Raw genomic sequence first — 18,756 nt, 5'->3', positions numbered from 1 at the left:
AAAGAATTTTGTGTTTGTAGGAGCTATTTCTGTGAGAAAATCGAGAGTGTACTGAGACAAAGGAGATTGACAAAATGGCAACAGCCACAGAAGAAAGGACAATTTATGCTAAATTGGAAGCAATGAAGGACATCCGGTAAGTATTTTATCACTGATAAATATTTTTTGAACCCGCGGGAAGATTTTCCAGGTGTAACTTTTTCAAATAGACAAGAAAAACAAGTTTTTTCGAAGGTATATAAAGTGGAACACACTTCTAAATTTGTTACTATGAATTTTCTGTTCTCTTATTTACTTTGAGAAACTTTGATTATATTTCGCTTGTTTTTACTATTTTCATTGATTATAAAAATCAAGTTTTAATGAGTTTTTGATAGGAAAATCTAAAAAATAATTTTCTATGATTTAATAAAAAAAATTCATTTCTATTTTGAATAATGAGATGGCGCAGTGAACTTTTCGACAATTTTATAAAGATGTCCGTTAAAGGATTCCATATGATCCTTTTAATAAATTCGAGGATTTTGAGATGAAAATGTTGATTTTCAGGCAAAAAACCATCCATCTGGAGAAGCTTAAGATGAAAATTGTCCGAGAGGTGGAAAACAGTGATGCTGAGGAGAAATGTCTGGCTGAGTATCGGCGTGAAATGGAACTGCTGCTCCAGGAAAAAATGAGTCACGTTGAGGAACTTCGTCAGATTCATGCTGATATCAATACGATGGAGAGTGTGATCAAACAGGCAGAAGAGAATCGTTCACGAGCCCTAAGTATGGCCAATCGAATGCACGAAGAATACGTGCCACTAAAGTCTGAGATTGATCACATGCGTCGGGAATATCTGGGACTGGAGCGCCTTCCGGAACTCCATGAGGAAGAAGGCACTACAATTGCTCCTGATCGCTTTCAGGCATTCTATGGGGCCAAAGGTCCCAGTCATGTGACTCACGGTGGCTCAGCAGGGGCCTTTGCGAGGCCTCCTGTTCTTCCTCATTCTCTGGCACCCGACGTGGCGTCTGCTTCATTGTCTCCCTCGGCTCCATCTCAATTCCTCGCCCCTACACCGGTCAATCCCATCAGAGCAGCAGCTCAGGCTGCTTCCAAGCCAGATATGCCGACAAATCGACTCCAGCAGCCGCACGCTATCAGCATCGGCCATCCAACCTTCAGGTCTGAGTTCAATGTCAGTTTGAGGTGATTTTCTTTTGTTTTATTTTTCTTTAGTTTTGGAACTTCCTGCCTTCCTACCCTATATTCTCCTTTATCCTAAATAAATTAACTTAAAAGTCCATGGAAATTCCTTTTTTATTATTTTTTATTTTAAAATTTAATTTAATATTCTTTAATTTGTTTATTTTTAATTATTTTTTTTTATGAAGGTCCGTCAATTCTGGCGATGTTTTTTTTATTTAAATTTACTTGAGAATTCTTTTGTTTCATTCAAATGTGGAAACTGTGAAAACGGTGAAAACATATTAACATAGAACATAGGATCTTATGCTAATGTTACTTAAAATTTTTATTACGTCTTTTTTAAGCCTTTCAGGACGAATGAATCCTCTAAAACTAGATATTATTGCCTTTCCTTGCGACAATTTATTTTAGAAGTTTTAATTAACTCTTCTTCTCTTTTCGGCCTTGTCTTTTTCCAGTCCTATAAATAAATTTTTATTAGAGACAGCTATAAAAGCTAAAAGATAAAAAATAAGGTTTTTTTTAGTAGTAACGTTAATCTAGAAGTCTCAGTTTTCACAGGTTCATCATATTGGTTTTTAAAAACATTGAAAGATATTTTTAAAATTATTTCTTAAGCGAAACTGTGCTTGAGAACGCATTCGCACAGGATTAATAGTCATGTCAAAACTTTTTAGAATATCAGAATTACATGCGATAGTCACAGATGGCGCTGAAATTCAATAAATCTGATTCAAAATTGGGTGAACTTTTTGGTGCGAACGACAAAAAAAAAGTCGAAACCTTTCAATATTTGAGAATCTATTTAAAATTTTCCACTTTGTTAGACGAATGATCCGCGGTCTTGGGAAATGGGCACATTACGAAGAAGAAATCTCTTGTTAAGGGTGTAATTTAGAAGACAACTCAGAATGAACTGCCAGCCCAGTGAGAAACTAATACATACCATCCAAAGGCACTTTCGCCCTCTGTGTTAAAATTGCTATACCTTTCACCTCCCACTCAGAAGGTCAGCCCTAGGGACAAGGAACAGTGTGTACCCAATCATTCCGTAGGAAATTAATAACAACGGCAAGGACTTTAGCTGCGGAATCGATTAATCTTACAACTTAACCATTTTTGGCACACACTACGGCCATATGGCCTCTACACTGAGAGAGAGAAATCCGAAAAAGTTAAAATAACTTTCCGGAAATGTTAATTTTTACCCTGAAGTATTGATCCGAAAATGGTGTAAATATTACCCTTTTTAGGTGTATTATGGGTTAAAGTTACCCTTCTTTCATGTTGATTTTACCCTTAAAAGGTGTAAAATTAACATTAAAAAATGTTGATATATTTTTACACTTAAAAAGTGTTAAAGTTCTGAGGAAAAAAGTTAATCGCAGCCTCTTTTTTTCTCATTGTACACACTTGAGAAATTTATGTCCATAGTGAAGAGTTTTTCCTACACAAACGTATATAATTTGCTTCAATATGGACATAACTTTTACTAGTCTATAGAGGCCATAAGTTTGCGGATGAACACATTGCACCCACTGCACCGTACCCGAACTTGGACTTCCAGAATGTGAGTCCATTCACAATGAAAAGCTAACTTCAGTTCATCGACGATTCAGTAGTTTTTTTGGGCTAATCTAGGCCAAGAAATAGATCAGATTTCTATTTCGCAATCGTGGAAGTCATTGTGTGCTTATTTACCGAGTGATTTCTGTTAGATTCCAAGTTTTGTTAGAGGGGTCACTGAAGACCGGAAGCCGATATTTCTGACCATTTGACCTCTTACAACGGGTCCCGGAACTATGTATATTTTCGGGATCGAAAAAAATCGCGCGAAATGGCTTTATGCATTCAGAAAATTTGCTTACCGCCGGGAGATTGCTTTCGAATACGTTACAGAAACACTGTAAAAATAGAAAATATATTTGGCACCAATTTCTCGAGCTATTTTCAGCACCAACGGTGCACAAGAAGTTAATTTCAAATTTACCGCCTCAAAAAAATTGTATACATTTAGGGGTACAGTGCTCGCTTTGTAATCCGGATGATTGGGAGACAATATGACAGATGTCCGCTTCGTATTTGACCTTGTGTGGTAAAAAATTAAAAAAAATCGGATTATTGTTCTTTCTTTGAGTTAGGGGTTCATCTTCCAGATGGACCCATAATAAAAAAAAATACAGAAATTGTAGGAAAACCCGACGTGAAGCTGCAATCAACAATAGGGAAATGCGGAAATGGTAGGGAAGATACAATCACTCAAGGAATCAATTCTTTTTGGGCTTGCAGATCGAACCGAAAGCTCTGGAGATAGTTGATGTGTTTCCATGAGCAATTGTTTCTTCCCGACGACTTCCAGATTTCCCTATTGTTAATAATACTGAGAGTTCCGGTTTAAGTAAAAACGTACTGAATGAGTTTGATATGAATTGTCTACTATTGGAAGCTATCATCATCATTTTCAACCGTTTATCCCCATTGGGGTCGCGCGCTTAGGACATACAGGTGATCAGTCCACGCCTGCCGATCTTCCGCCACTTCGGGAAGATGTTCTGGGAAATTTTTCTCTATTCATGCGCTGAACATGCTCATACCATAGAAGTTGTGATCTTATAACATGAAGAAACAGCTCCTCGACTCTTAGCTCCTCACGAACGGCTACGTTCCTCACTCAATCTCGGCGAGTGATTCCCTTAACCCCCCGGAGGTACCTCATCTCTGCACTGCAGCTTGTATTCGCAATCTTACTTTTTCGCTCATTAACCAAATCTCATGACCAGCTTGTGAGATAGCTTTGAAAACCGATAATTTTACAGAACAACTAGACTTGGGCGGTATTTCTCACGACGGTTCCATCAAGCATTACTATAGAGAGGCCGGGAGCCAATAATTTTTTTTAAATGCCCCTAGGACTTAATGCCGGGACTAAGTGTAGACTAAAAACTTGGCGCCATAAATATTTTGCATACATCACGGCGTTTCCGTAAGTTTTTTCCAAAGATATCTCCTGTGAGTATGCAATTTTTCTGTATCATTGGAGTTTATTCAGAGGCTGTTTTTCGGTCCCGAAAATTTCTTTCAAAGCGGAACTCTCTGTAGCAGGAAGAAAAAATAAGGATCTATGATGAAGTTCTATGTTAATGTGTTTCCACCGTATGATGTCCAAAGATTGATGAGTTTTTTTCTGTACGCTAAATTGCTTTGCTAATTATATATTTTACAGGCAACAACCACCTCCGATGAAATCCTGCCTATCATGTCATCAACAGATCCACCGAAATGCCCCCATTTGTCCTCTTTGCAAGGCAAAGAGTCGTTCCCGGAACCCCAAGAAGCCCAAAAAGAAGGATCACTAAACCAGAAGAGGGGTGGTTTTTCAGACAGAAAATACAGTAATTTTCTAGGATTAGGTACCTTTAGGGATAAGATCGGTGACTTTCGCTGGCTCACCTTTTATTTCCAGTGACTTTCTGTGCGTCTGGTGGTTTATCTATCGTGGAGTTCTTTGAGAAAAAAGTGTCGTCTAAGCAGCGAAAGTAAAACCGAATTAATGCGTGTCAAAAGTGAAAAGATGAACATAGATTTTTCTCTCAATTTAATTTTCACACAGAAAATAATTTTTCTCTTAGGATCTAAGACTTTTTAAGCCAGTAATGATATACGATAGGAAATAGATGTATTTCGCAGAAATAAAGAATAAGAAAGAAAATTTTCTAGTTTTCTTCTAAAAATGCACTTTTATTTATTTTTTTGCTCAAGTTTTTCAAGCCAATTTTGCTTCGATATTGTCGTCTGTCTCAGTGGGAAGACGAGCTGGATTGAGTTTCCTGGCTCGGTTCTCCAATATTCCGTAGGCTATGTGATTCACTATGAAGTCAGGCGGCAGGGCAACACCCTGGAAGCGATAGAGGGCATCTGAATCACTGAGACGCCCGATGGGATGAACAGCAGCGATAGTACAGCGTCCCAGGTGACGAGTTGAGGTCACCATAGGTCCTCGACTGATGTCCACATGATCCCCAACACGATAGATTACCACTCGACCGTCGTTCTTGCTGGCGATACTGGGAATCTGTTGGGTTTTGAAGGGGTTTTCCCGGAAGATGTCCAGAGCAAGTTCATGACCTACTTCCAGGCGCTGAATGGGAAGATCTCGAGCTGCGAGCTTCACCATTTCGGCCGAGAGGGTTTTCAGTTCCTGCAGAGTGGGCACCCAGTCCTGCTGAGCCAGAGCTACGTCGTAGATAAAACTCCCGGACCGGACATTTGGTGATGGGAAACTGTGGAGCTGCACACGGGCTTCGTCCTTGAATGTGCTTGAGAGGACAGCACCCAGGAGGAAGCTGCATGTGCGCCAGAATGCACGATTGACAGCATAGGGATCAGGAGAGGTGAATGTGAGGAGTTGCAGGGTGCAGGAATCTGCAAGGGGTCTATGCATGTCCCACGGTACATTCCCATCAATTAGGGCCAGTGCTGATTTCTTGCAATGGAATTCGCTGAGATGTTGAGCACAATTGTAGGGAGTTGACATGTTACGGTTCATCATTAGCGTGGTGTCCTGTGGAAGCCCCAAGTATCTAACCTCAATCCTCTCAATTCGCCCAATTTGCTCCTGCTGAGCCTTTTGTTCTGCTGAAAACAGTTCACTCCTACGTCGGGAGATCTCATTGTATGATATTTCTCCTGAAAATACAAAATATTTGTGAAAAATTCCAGAAATTGCAATGAAATCCTGAAAAAATAATTACAAAACTTACTTTTCGGGATATGACGAATCCCAGCTAAATTAATTGTCGCTAACCGGAATGAAGTCCGGAGACTCATTGTGATCTTTTATTATGGATTTATTATACTAATTTTGCAAGTGAAAATTCCAGAAAAGCTAGGGAAATATTAAATTTGTTCCCTTTTTTCTCAACCGGATGTTTTCTATGTTTTTAAGATTGATCAATTTAACCTCACAAAAATGAACCATAACCTCATATTATTATTTTTGCATGGAAAAACTGTAAAAACCTGAATGATTTTGTCATGTGATGATAACTTGAGATAGATTAGTCAAAATACAATATTTTAGGTACTTTCTTCTTAACTTCCGGTTGTGTTTTAACCACTTTCTTAACTATATTCTCATGAAAATCCCAGGGGCAATCACCTTTGGAGACTTGGAGACTTTCATGGAAATGTCAGTGACAGCTGGAGAAAGTCTCCAAACATCCCACACAAGGCACTTTCTGCCCACGAAAATCCCCTGTTTTCCACGGAAAATCCAACTTGTGGTAGAAAATCCGCCCTTAAGTGAAAAATAATGGAATAAAAAGTAAAAATTGCATGAAAAAAGTTGAAATAGTGAAGTGAAATCTTTTACAAAATGCAAAAGTTTTGAGTGGACTGTGCGTAATATTACCGTTCCATCATGTTTTCCGCATTTAAGAAACTCACTGCGAAGTCGGAGGCTTCTGCAGGGCCTCCAGAGACAGCTGGTCATGCCATGTCGGGGTCCCTTCAGAAGAAATTCGCCCGGGGTGTACAGTACAACAGTAAGTTTAGGAATTTTATCCATTTTGTTGATTTTTTGGGGGATCTCAAAATAATGTGCCTGAAATTTTTAGTGAAAATAATCATAAAGGGAGACAGAAATGTGGGCAAATCGTGCTTATTGGAGCGCCTCCAGGGGCGCTCCTTCGTGGAGGCTTATACACCAACTGAACAGATCCAAGTGGCATCCATTCAGTGGAGTTTCAAAGCCACTGAGGATGTGGTTAAAGTCGAGGTGTGGGATGTTGTGGATCGAGGGAAGGCTAGGGTTCGACAGACAAGCCTCAAATTGGCCACAAATACTGCTCCAGCTGAGACTCCAGCACTAGATGCTGAGTTCTTGGATGTCTACAAGGGCACCCATGGTGTTGTTCTGATGATGGACATCACCAAGGCCTGGACGTTTGATTATGTGTCCAGGGAACTCCCCAAGGTGCCCCCGGAGATTCCAGTCTTGGTCCTGGGGAATCACTGTGACATGAATCATCACAGAGTAGTCTCCACGGGCCAGGCTGTGGCTCTAGTTGAAGGTTTTCAGGTAAAGGATGACACCTGTCACGTTGACAGGCAATTTTCTGTCAATCTGACAGGAATTTAAATGTTTTCTTAGGCTGATCGCCCTGGCGAAGTACTGTACGGTGAGAGTTCCATGCGAAATGGCTTCGGACTGAGGCTCCTGCACAAATTCCTTGGATTGCCCTTCCTCAAACTCCAGCGAGACACCCTCCTGGCCCAATTGGAGAGGAATCGCCGTGATGCTGAAATTTGCAGTTTTGAGATTGTGGAATTTCTCAAATCTGGAGATTCAGACTATGGGCAATTTCTTGATCAATTGGTCAGCAGACGGAGACAAATGGCTGATGCTAAGAGTGCTGTGGCCGTTCAGCCAGCTGTTCCGGAATTCCGGCCTACTAAGAGTATAATTGTGGGTGGGGGGCAGCCAATTGTAATTCCTGGGCAGGTGCCTGAGAAGAAGCCTCAACAGAGGAATCTCGCAACTCTGGTGTCAGATGTGAGTCAGTTGAGCGTCAATGAGATGGAGAAGATCACTAGTGTGGAGGATTTCTGCCCCGAGGGAGGTGGTGGACTGGATAAAGATTTCTTCGATGATTGCCCAGTGACACCCACGGCCAAGATTCAGGTCAGATCTGCCGGCGGAAATGAGTCTGAGAGTGACACTGAAGGTGCCAATCCTCAGGTAATTTCTCCCAGACTCCCTGGAACAATTTCTCCCAATTCTGTGGATCTATCTATTCCTTAGGTGGCTCGATTTGAGGAAGAATTTGCCGATGATGATGAAGATGAGGAGCCAATTCCAGTGAAAAGTGCCCCGGAGAGCCGTCAAACCATCTCAAGTGATGAACTCGAAGTCATTGCAAAAGTTACTCCGAAGACTGTCCTGGATGAAGTGGATTTTGACTCGTGGATCATGGATTCCAGTGTTCAACAGCGAAGATCTCCCGAAGGTGGTGAGGATTCCACCATAACAGTTAGTATTCACCAAGATGTGACACCAGATGCTGAAGATGTGCCGGCGGAAGAATCTGGCGAACGACGAAAGTCGCAGAAGAAGAAGAAAGAGAAGAAGGAGAAGAAGGATCGAGAGGAGCGCAAGAAGAAGAAACGCAAGTCACGGGATCATGAACAGGAGGATTCAGGACCACAGTCTGCCGATGGATATGAATGTATTTAGTAGAGGAGATCCGTGAAATCTTCCGCCTCCTGAGATTTTGTTGATTTATTTTTTTTAGCTCATTTTATCCCTTTGAGATTTTTTTCTTATCCAACGACTCGTTTTTTTTTTACGTTTAATAAATTTTTTTTACACCTATCCAAAAGAATTTCTCCTTTCTCGAATGTGCTGGAATTGAATGCTTGAGCGAGATATTGTACCTGCTTCCTGAATATTATCTTCCAATTGGAAGAGTATTAATAAAAAAATAAAGTATTGCGGTGTTAAAGAGAGATTTTTGGATATTTCCCCAATCTTAAGCTGTCTACACATTAAGACAAATTATTGAAATAATAGCATTTCAAAGTGACATTGAAAAGTAATTTCAATATTGAAGCGAATATTGAAACCAATATTTCAATAATTGCCTACTCACTGCACAAATTGACTTCAATATTAAAACTTCAATATTAAAAACACCAGTCTAGTCAGGGATTCACATATCTTCTGGGATTTCTTCCGTATTTTGTCAAGAACACCCAAAAATAACCAAGTTGGTCAGAGGATTTCTGGAGCTTCCTCCAGAAATTCCAGATCTTCTGGGATTTTTTTGTTCATTATGCCCAAAACACTTGAGATACATTCCGTGGTCAGAGGATCCCTGGAGCTTCCTCCAAGAAATCCCAGATCTTCTGGGATTTTCTTGTATATTATGTCAAAAACACTATGGTCAGAGGATCCATGGAGCTTCCTCCAGAAATCCCAGATCTTCTGGGATTTTCTTGTATATTATGTCAAAAACACTTCAGATTAAAAACAAAAGCCAAATTGAATTAATAACTTGAATTCTCACAGACTTTCAGGATTATGCTTCGTATCATACCATACCGTGTGGCTACAACCACAAGCCTTCGTTTCCTCTGTAGGATTCCAATTCGTATCATAAAATTATCCTTATATGAAGTGGGATTTCCTGGAGGAAGCTCCAGGTATCCTCTGACCACAGAATGTATCTCAAGTGCTTTGGGCATAATGAACAAGAAAATCCCAGAAGATGTGGGATTTTCTGGAGGAAGCTCCAGAAATCCTCTGACCACAGAATGTATCTGAAGTGTTTTGTGCATAATGAACAAGAAAATCCCAGAAGATCTGGGATTTCTGGAGGAAGCTCCAGAAATCCTCTGACCACAGAATGTATCTGAAGTGTTTTGTGCATAATGAACAAGAAAATCCCAGAAGATCTGGGATTTCTGGAGGAAGCTCCAGAAATCCTCTGACCACAGAATGTATCTGAAGTGTTTTGGGCATAATGAACAAGAAAATCCCAGAAGACTGGGATTTTCTGGAGGAAGCTCCAGAAATCCTCTGACCACAGAATGTATCTGAAGTGTTTTGGGCATAATATTCAAGAAAATCCCAGAAGTTCTGAGATTTTCTGGAGGAAGCAGGTGATTAGTGCTGACCAAGTTGGGTTCTTGAGAAGATTGAACAAAATATATAACCAAATTCCAAGAATCCGGGATTTCTGGAGGAAGCAGGAGAGATGTGTCTTGACTTGGATTTTGATCTTGGATGTGTTTTCATTCATGAACAAGGAAAATCCAGCAGTTCTGTGATGTTCTGAAGGACGAAGATTCCTCCTGACGCTCCTGACCATTAAAAAATATTGAAAGAAATATCAAATCAATTTGATATTTAGAATTTCTTTGAAATTGTATTTCAATGTGACTTTGAAATTTTTTATTGAAATAATTTGGCCTAGTTTGTAGCCATTCAAAATAATGAAATAAAATATTGAATAAAATGTTCCATATTGAAACAAATATTTCAATATTTGCCTACACACTGGACAATTTTCTTCAATATTGAAACATTTATGTCAATAAATCTTTGCAATGTGGAGGCAATCCTTGTCAATATTTGACATTGAAAAGAAATATTTCAATAAATAATGTCTAATGTATAGCCATGCAGCTTAAGAGACTTGCACATGATTATCACATAATTATCAATAATTGATAATAAGCTAACTAATATTTAATAGAAAAGCGTAAGTCTTTTAGGAAAACTAAAAAAAAAATCACATTATTCGAAGGCATGAACGTTCGAAGGGAGAGTACTTTCCCCTAGTTACACGCATAATCATTTTTATGGAATTAAGTGGCATTCAAGAAAATGAAAGGTAGGTATATACACAGAAAAAAAATATTTTGTAAAAATGTTCCTAAATGTTTGTGAATTCCTATGGGGGAGTTACAAAATGCTCGTGAATCGTATAACCCACAAACAAGTTTGTAAAAGTTTGTACTTTTTTCACAAACATTGTTCGTAACATGATCATTTGACGAACATTTTTTGTACTTTTACAAACATTTGTTCGTAAATGTTCATAAACAGACAAAAAATGTTCGTCAAATTTTGTCATTTGTTCGTAAACGTTCGTAAAATGTGCGACAGAAAAACAAACATTTACGAATAAATGACACATTTTTTTGGAAAGCTCTCGTGGAATACTACCTACAGCTACAACTTTTTTCACATCCCAATTTCATTCGATTTAATCGAAAGTCAGATTAATCGAAAAATCGATTTTAGAAATTTCGATTTCGAATATTTCGGAAACTAGACGATGTTTTTCTTTAAATTTTAGTATGTGTAGCTGAGGTCGAGACCTTTCAAACGGTGGATCGCACTCCTCCCTCCTCCCTCGATGTTTCCTGACCTGAGCTATAATCAAGAATATCTTTACCGGACTGCATTTTCGGTGTTTATGAAGTAAGTTCGTCGAAATTTTAGTATATTTTATCTGTGATCGAGACGATGGGTCGAATCTGTCCCCACTCCACTTTACCCGACCGTACCCCGCCTTACTATATCGAAATTGACCGGACTTTATCTCTTAACCCTTTAACGACGAGACACTTTTTACGGACTGAAAATCAACAATAAAAAAATTAAACTGAGAAACATAATCAATGATAAGTCTTATTACATCTAACCTTCGAAAGTCCAACAGATTCTGATTCGGTGTATTTTGTGCTTCTATGAACGATAGGGACAAAAATAGCCCAAAAATTTAAATAATTTTTCTGACAATACCAATGAATAATATTTTTCGCTTTAATGAAAAATATTACGTATGATTATTGTAGTTTTTATTGCCAAAAGGGTTTTGCTTAAAAAAAATTGGAAGTATAAAAAATAAATAAAATCAATTATGATTTTGGGAATTTAAAAATTCGCCATTTTTGAGCTTAAATATTTATTACATAGCAAATAGCTAGGGACTTGTAAGAAATATTCTAGATTCTTTCAACCTTCTACTTTGCAATTATGTACAGACATAAGAAAAAAATAACTTTAGGTAGTCTGGAAAAATTATTTTTTTATGGGACACCGGTGTTCCAATCGTCCTTAAAGGGTTAAGGTTAATTGACCGATTTCAATGAACTTTTTTTTTCTTTTGTTGTCCTTATGTACTCAAACTATTTAAAATAGAAAATATTCAGTGACCTCGGGTGACCTTCAGGTGACCTCGAAATAATTATAATTCGAGGTGCTTGCAACTCGGAAATGCGTAAAAATTCGATTGTGTGTTCAATTTTGAAGTAAAACATTGCGTCGAGCAAACTATTTTTGGCGGCACAAACGGATAAAATGGGCTCGACGCGAGTCTAACCCCTAAAATTCAACGCACAATCGAATTTTCACGCAATCCGATTTGCAAGCACTCCGAGGTTTCATGCAAAGAATCTCAGCTACCATAAGCTTATCCGGGCTTACCACTATGGATTTTGCTTCTCTGTATAAAGTAATTTAGTAAGCACGTAGAATGGACAGAATGGACATTATAAATTAAAATCTAAAAAAAATGTTTTTTTTTTTTAATAAAATTCTGCAAAACTGGATGAGTCAACAAACTTTTGAGACCAATTGCAGATTTTATTTCTTAATATTTAATTATTACAAAATAGTTCACATTTAGGATTATCACTTAATATAAATTGTTGTTAAAAATTTAATATGAAATATATACAATAGAATTTTGAAGACTAAATTTTACTCTGAGTGAATTTACTCTAAAACATTAACTTCATTCACTTTTTCAAAGTCATGCGAGAATCTCAGGTATAATTGTATTCCTGAATATTAATTTTTTAAAGAGGTTTTTGCAACAATATCTCGAGCCGGTAATTGGAGACTTGGTCGGAGAAGACAAGTTTTTTGACCCAAACAATTATGGGCCTGTTTGCTAATAATAAAATTTGAGCCCGATCTATACAATATGGGCTGAATGATTAGGGTTATTCCAAAGGGAAAAAGGGGTACTATTCGGTTCAGATAGTTCAATATATTTAACCCATTCCTTACCATGGTATTATAAATCATACGCAAATTGAGTGATTTTAGATGATTTATTCCCGGGCAATTTTAATCCGAATTGCTGTCGGGAATGGATTTTTAGTAATTTTAGTTCTTCAATTTCGTGAGAAAAATAGTCCGACAGAGATGGGAATACATTTTGTTATTGTTTTCTTGCTTCGCGGAAGGTCATGTAAAATTTTTGCTCAAAATGGCGGACGGAAAATGCGACATTCTGTCGAATTTGTTAAAATTGGCCTCTTTCCTCCTTCCTAATTTGAATTCTAGTTGCCAATTTGTGTTCTTGGATAGTTACTCTATCTAAAGCAATAGAGTTTGTAATGAATTAAAATGCACAGAATTTAAATTCAGCGACCGTTAAGACGTTTAACAGGGGCTCCCCGTGCCCCCATGAAAGCTAAATTTTTTTTCTTTTCAAAAAATTCATCTATTAGTCTGTAGGAAACAAATCCCAAAAATATGAACATTCTATCTCAAGTATTTCTGGTACATTGACTGAATGGGTTAAGATTTATTTGTCATTTTTCGAAGTTTTCGCCGCTAAATATCTTTTAGAGATATCATTATAAGACTCAAATGTGCGTATATTAATAAACACAAATAAATTTTTTGAAGCATCGCAACGGAGGCAAAGCAATTCAGAACTTTCACACAATGTTAATAGATAAATGTGTATTAGATAACATTTTTGATACAGAGGTCAGTACATTCTGATTTGAGATCTTCAACTCAGTCTGTCTCTTGCATCACAGAAATGAACACGCATCACGTTTACGACAAATACAATACCGAAAATTACTCCAAATCAGCACATATAAGGTATATAGTGTGTGGAATTTACTGTGAAATATATTAATATTACGGCTCAAACTCCATAATTAGAGCGTTATATAATAATCCCCCGATTTTTTCACCGCCGAAAATTTCCACTTTCTAATGACTTCACGCTGTTTGTCTTTCGCTAGATTTAGAGTCCAAACCGTAAAAGATAAAGACTTGGGACATTTTAGGGAACCCCTATAACTCGACCCAGGAACCGTTAACATTTCTTTCATTTTCCCCCTGATGCTCCTCCGTACCGTACCCTTTCAATACCATGTTTATTGGTATTGTTCGTAAACCCGTAGTGCGATTTTTTTTAAATAGTGAATATGTTTTAGGGAACTCTAATCCCTAGGTTCCATTGATGAAAAAATAGCAAAAAGTATAAAGTTATAAAAGGTAAAATTTATCTCTAATTAGCAATTGATTATGCACGAATAAGAGTGTAAATATACATGTTTGTATTGTGCTTGGACATATTTGGAGACATTACCCTGGAACAAGCTTGCTCGTCTGGTTGTCTTATATTTTATGAGATGTTGATTGAGTCATTTTAAATAGACAGATAAACCTAGATCAGTTTATTGTAGGTGAGATTATTACCGTCAGCAAATTCGGATTGCATGCAAATTCGTGTTGGAGTAGAAGTAAGGAGATGTTATTCCAGCGCCGGATTTAGGTGGGTTCCCTGAGGCTACGGCACCGGGCGGGCCTCCACATCTTAGGGGCCTCCACATTTAAGACGTCTACCATGGTTAAATTGTCAGGAAATAAAAATTATTAACAAAAAAAAGCAAATTAAATTGCAATTGGCGATTAGAGCATTTAAAGTCATGACCCCTTATCTTGCGATTTTTTTCAATTTTTTAAAAAATTTAAAATCTTCTCTAATAGCCGTAGGGTAAGGGCTCATTATTTTGTACAGCGAGGATGCTTATAAGCATCAATGTTCTAAGTTTGAAGTGCGATATTTTCAATACCAATTGATTTTTTTGTTACTCTCTTTTCAGAAGGGTTGTTTAGAAACTTGGCAAGCTATTTATCGTCTTTTTTACTAAAATTAGTTTTAATAAGGTAAAGTACCCTATGTCGACCACTTAAGGATAGATTTTGCGAAAAACTTATGAAAAAACAGTTATGTTAAAATCATCCAAAAAGAACAAATATTAAGATAGAATTCATTATTCATCAAATATTAAAATATTAATCCATAATTTTAATCAATTTATTTTTAGTGTCCAATTTTACCCTCAAAGTGTTCTAATTTAGAAACTGTCCAAAATTATGAGCTCTTACCCTAATTCTTAATATTTCTGGATGAAATCAACACGATATACTTTTAAATGTACCTTTAGAGCTTTTAAAGATATTGTGCTCTCGAATCTGAGAATTTAGTAAAATTTCTCGTTTTGCGTATTTTTTGTATCGATCTGTAAAATTTATAGAAATGAATTGAACCAGAGTTCGAATCACTCAAAATTTCAATGATATAACTTCACTGAACTTGTCTAATTTATAGGCAAAAAAATTGAGGAATTCTATTGTTTTCTCGGTATAATTCTTCAAGTAGTAAAAATAAAATCAGGTTTTAGGACTTGGCATAGTTCACACTGTCGCACTGTTGGAAAACGTAAAATTTTTGGGGCCCCCACAAATGGGTACTGGGCCTCCACATTTCTAAATTCGGCCCTGTGTTATTCAGTAATTTTGAATCAAATTTCTGAAATTATTAAATCTTTTTTAAATGACGTGATCGAGTAAAAGCGGTCATATCAGTACCTACTTTCCATGCGTTTTTAAAGGGAAAATGATTTTTTGACAAAATCGGACAGATGGCATTGTCTGAGCAAAAAATTATGTATGGACGAAATATAGATATAAATGTCCTTTACAAAGAAAGGACTAAGAAATCATCAAGATCGTTTAAGCGGAAATTGTGATAATTGAGGCTATATGTTAAAAAATTGGTTTTTAGATTTTGGCATCTCTACAGTTGGTCCTAAGTGTTAGTATTTCGTGAGAGCTTTCATTTGCGCCCTCACTCGCCAAATTTGGTCAAATAGAACGGAAGATATGATTGAATGTTGCAAACTTTGACCCTTCATATCTCCGGTTCTGTTGTAGCCATAGCGAACCCACGACGCTTTTTGAAAACTTCATAGCCTAGACTACAAAATCCTAAAATTTGATCAAAATTCACAATGACGTTTTTGAGAAAAAATAGTTTGAATTTTTAAGCTATCGCAGCGCCATCAGTGGTGAAGTTCTGAACTATCATCTGAAAGTGACGAACAGACATAACAAAATTTAGGTCAAAATGTTAATTAGAACCGGAGATATTCGGTCGAATTTTGACCCCTTATAGCTCGGGCCAGGGGTGTCCGAGTGACTAAAGTTTTTTGTTTGACAGATATAAAATGCAGCTAAATACAGTAGACTCTTCGATATCCGGCTGACTGGGGGACAAAATGACATTTAGGTTTTTTGAATGATCAACGGTTTTTCTATTTTGTGCAGTGTGAATTTATTTTCTGTCTGACAAAGAAAAAGAGAATTTTCTTCATTGTGTGCTTATGTTTCATTTTTTATTACAATTATGTATTAAAAACTTCGATACAATGTTAATAATACTTTAATTCACTCTGGACAAACTTCATGTTTAATGAAAATAATTTTGAATATATCAACCGCCAGTGTTTGGCAGCTGTCACCCGGATATCGAAGTGCTGGATATCGAAGAGTCTACTACTGTATAACAAACTGAAATTTCAGCCCGATCCGAACTAATTACAATAGACTCTTGCTAGTTCGGCTCTTTTAAGATCGGGCTACTTTTTAATCCGGGCGCATACTTTTTAATGCAATTCACAATAAGTATGAGTATCTAAACTTAATATGAGTACGCAGATGAACAAAAAATCATTGCATTTCAAATAGTTTGATGCCCGAAATTCTCTCTAATTTGAGTGACATTTCGGTCCCAAATGCCCGAATTTGAGAGAGTCTACTGAAACTTAAAAAAATGGAAAATGTTCTTTATGATAGCGTTTTACGAACTTCCTATGTAGAAGAAGATTATAATGCGGCATTTCGCGAGAATTTTCCAAGAGTCCTCATTGATCAAATTCGGATAATTAGAACCGGAGTTAGAATCATTTTATGAAAAAAAAATTGAGCAGATCTAGTTCGGGTCACGGAGGATCGGGGGAACTTTTTATTTTTTTATTCGAAAGCACTAAGGCTCAGCAATAACATTACTAAAATTTGAGCCGGATCGATAACTGAACTATTGAGAAAACAAAAAAGGGGGGTCTTCAAAATGGCGGAAGGAGGGGTGGGGGGTGGGGGGTCAATGCACCAAGTTGCAATTTTCACCCGATATATAACCTTTGCCGAAAACCGCAGGTTTCCCAAATGGCGTAAGGAAGGGTGGAAGGTAGGGGTTAATGCACCAAGTTGCAATTCACTCAATATTATAACGTATAACCCTTGCCAAAAAACCGCGTTTCTCTCAGTTTAGATGATATTAAGCTCCAAAAAATGGCCAGACGGACGGACAGGAAAGTTCTTTAGTCACCCATAATATTCGTGATCAAGAAACATACTTTACTAAAGTTTGAGCGCGATCGGAGGACATGAGATTTTGCGATGATTATTAAGAATCTCACCTAATATAAATAGTATTAATCTTTTTTTCAGATGTGAGTGTGTTAAAACACTACTAAAGCGACATGGAAGCGAGCTTCAATGGGAAAATATCAAGCACTGCATTGATGTAGGTTGTGGCATTGGAGATGTTACCAAGCAGTGCTTTTTGCCTTTGCTACCTCGCAACTTTAAGCAACTCTTGTGTACAGATGCCTCACCGAAAATGCTTGAAGCAGCTCGCTCGCGATTACATGATGTCGAGAATGTGGATTTTCTGGAAATGGATATCGGAGCGAGCTTGAAAGATGATCATGTTAAAGGAGTTTTTGACCGATTCGTTTCCAGTTTTTGTATCATGTACGTTCGAGATCAACGGAAAGTGTTTGAAAACGTTTTTGAGTTGTTAGCCCCAGGAGGTGATTGCTTCATTATACTCTTTTCCACTGGAGCAATCTTTGAGGCGTTTTTCCAGCTTATGGATACTCCAAAATGGAAGGACAAACTCAAAAGATTTCGTGAGGTTTTCGTATTTCCGTACAGAGAGGACCCTGATCCAAAAGGGACAATTGAAGGACTCCTAAAATCTACTGGATTTACTGATATTCTCGTGAAAACTGACGACTTTGAATTTACTTTTCCAACAGCAGATAAATATAAAGGTCTCAAAAGTGAATTACATTTAATAATTTTTCATTAGAATAATTAAGATTCATTTTTTCTTGTTTCAGACTCGCAGCAATCTTTTCCGGAGTTTCCTAACAATATGACGGAGAAGGACAAATATGAGCTCCTTCAAGATCAAGTTGAACTTATGAAATCTTTCAATTTGATTGATGAGTTTAGGGATGAAACTAAACCGATCTCGGAGAGTTTCTTCAAAATTTTAATTGTTTCCGCCAAGAAACCATTAATTCAAAAAAATAAATAAAAAGGATAATAAACAATAAGCTGAATTATTTTGAGATTTTTGTTTATCATTTACAATCAGTTTTGAAATGTGGAATATATAAAATACATCTTATGGTAATTTAAACTACTAATACAAGCTAAATTTCTTAGAAAAATCTAGGAAATTTTCAGAAAGACAGAGTTGTCGTTATCTCAAAATATGACTAAGATCAATAAATGAGAAATTTCGAGTAATCAAAAGAAAACATTTTTTAAAATTTTTAGCATTAACCATTCGTAAATCTATTTTTAGTAATATTTGTGTATATATATGATATATATATACACCAAAGAAAATGATTGCAGTCTAATAATTCGTAATCTGTACACATACATTTACTCTCGAAAATACACATTTTTTCGATGATAACAAATTATCTAGGAATTGTACGGTAACTGTATTTCTAAATAGCGACTACTAAAAAAAATCTAAAGAAACCGATTTAGAATGAATTTGTGTCATTTAGGAAATGACTCTGGAAAAGAGATTCATCTGCGTGAAACTGCCCCATCAACTCCTATTCAGGGGAAATTGTAAATAATAAGGA

The 18,756-nt window shown here is 37.0% G+C and overlaps 4 protein-coding genes across 5 annotated transcripts; 3 read left to right on the top strand and 1 right to left on the bottom strand.

Annotated features, from left to right (window-relative positions):
- Positions 1 to 74: 74 nt before the first annotated feature.
- On the top strand, positions 75 to 4,903 carry LOC129801965 (zinc finger C4H2 domain-containing protein). 2 transcript variants are annotated; one of them, XM_055847466.1, is made up of 3 exons: positions 75 to 136; positions 550 to 1,170; positions 4,418 to 4,903. In XM_055847466.1, exons 1-3 carry the CDS (start codon positions 75 to 77, stop codon positions 4,548 to 4,550), a joined length of 816 nt encoding a protein of 271 aa, XP_055703441.1. In that variant the 3' UTR covers positions 4,551 to 4,903. The 2 variants fall into 2 exon arrangements, with proteins under 2 accessions (XP_055703441.1, XP_055703440.1); XM_055847465.1 differs by having other exon boundaries at positions 550 to 1,194.
- Positions 4,904 to 4,911: 8 nt separating this feature from the next.
- On the bottom strand, positions 4,912 to 6,386 carry LOC129801963 (39S ribosomal protein L39, mitochondrial). Its single transcript, XM_055847462.1, has 2 exons — positions 5,955 to 6,386; positions 4,912 to 5,880 (listed from the first exon to the last, which is right to left on the bottom strand). The coding sequence occupies exons 1-2, from the start codon at positions 6,019 to 6,021 to the stop codon at positions 4,958 to 4,960; spliced, it is 990 nt and encodes a 329-aa protein (XP_055703437.1). The 5' UTR covers positions 6,022 to 6,386; the 3' UTR covers positions 4,912 to 4,957.
- Positions 6,368 to 8,566, top strand: LOC129801958 (rab-like protein 6). The gene is made up of 4 exons (XM_055847458.1): positions 6,368 to 6,737; positions 6,810 to 7,273; positions 7,346 to 7,933; positions 7,997 to 8,566. Exons 1-4 carry the CDS (start codon positions 6,614 to 6,616, stop codon positions 8,426 to 8,428), a joined length of 1,608 nt encoding a protein of 535 aa, XP_055703433.1. The 5' UTR covers positions 6,368 to 6,613; the 3' UTR covers positions 8,429 to 8,566.
- Positions 8,567 to 13,374: 4,808 nt separating this feature from the next.
- Positions 13,375 to 18,414, top strand: LOC129801954 (juvenile hormone acid O-methyltransferase-like). The gene is made up of 3 exons (XM_055847454.1): positions 13,375 to 13,609; positions 17,312 to 17,919; positions 17,989 to 18,414. The coding sequence occupies exons 1-3, from the start codon at positions 13,545 to 13,547 to the stop codon at positions 18,186 to 18,188; spliced, it is 873 nt and encodes a 290-aa protein (XP_055703429.1). The 5' UTR covers positions 13,375 to 13,544; the 3' UTR covers positions 18,189 to 18,414.
- Positions 18,415 to 18,756: the final 342 nt, after the last annotated feature.

The sequence above is a fragment of the Phlebotomus papatasi genome, chromosome 2, assembly GCF_024763615.1.
Source record: "Phlebotomus papatasi isolate M1 chromosome 2, Ppap_2.1, whole genome shotgun sequence".
NCBI classification, from domain to species: domain Eukaryota; kingdom Metazoa; phylum Arthropoda; class Insecta; order Diptera; family Psychodidae; genus Phlebotomus; species Phlebotomus papatasi.
The sequence above is the reverse complement of the archived record's forward strand: the minus strand, read 5'-3'. Positions and strand labels throughout refer to the sequence as shown.

Bases quoted from the DNA above. Each gene is read 5' to 3' on its own strand.
- LOC129801965 (XM_055847465.1), top strand. From the start codon at position 75: ATGGCAACAGCCACAGAAGAAAGGACAATTTATGCTAAATTGGAAGCA. The intron at 137-549 runs GTAAGTATTTTA...GTTGATTTTCAG, and splicing joins GAAGCAATGAAGGACATCCG to GCAAAAAACCATCCATCTGG. The intron at 1,195-4,417 runs GTGATTTTCTTT...TATATTTTACAG, and splicing joins GAGTTCAATGTCAGTTTGAG to GCAACAACCACCTCCGATGA.
- LOC129801963 (XM_055847462.1), bottom strand. From the start codon at position 6,021: ATGAGTCTCCGGACTTCATTCCGGTTAGCGACAATTAATTTAGCTGGG. The intron at 5,881-5,954 runs GTAAGTTTTGTA...TTGTATTTTCAG, and splicing joins GATTCGTCATATCCCGAAAA to GAGAAATATCATACAATGAG.
- LOC129801958 (XM_055847458.1), top strand. From the start codon at position 6,614: ATGTTTTCCGCATTTAAGAAACTCACTGCGAAGTCGGAGGCTTCTGCA. The intron at 6,738-6,809 runs GTAAGTTTAGGA...TGAAATTTTTAG, and splicing joins CCGGGGTGTACAGTACAACA to TGAAAATAATCATAAAGGGA. The intron at 7,274-7,345 runs GTAAAGGATGAC...ATGTTTTCTTAG, and splicing joins CTCTAGTTGAAGGTTTTCAG to GCTGATCGCCCTGGCGAAGT.
- LOC129801954 (XM_055847454.1), top strand. From the start codon at position 13,545: ATGAACACGCATCACGTTTACGACAAATACAATACCGAAAATTACTCC. The intron at 13,610-17,311 runs GTATATAGTGTG...TCTTTTTTTCAG, and splicing joins TCCAAATCAGCACATATAAG to ATGTGAGTGTGTTAAAACAC. The intron at 17,920-17,988 runs GTCTCAAAAGTG...TTCTTGTTTCAG, and splicing joins AACAGCAGATAAATATAAAG to ACTCGCAGCAATCTTTTCCG.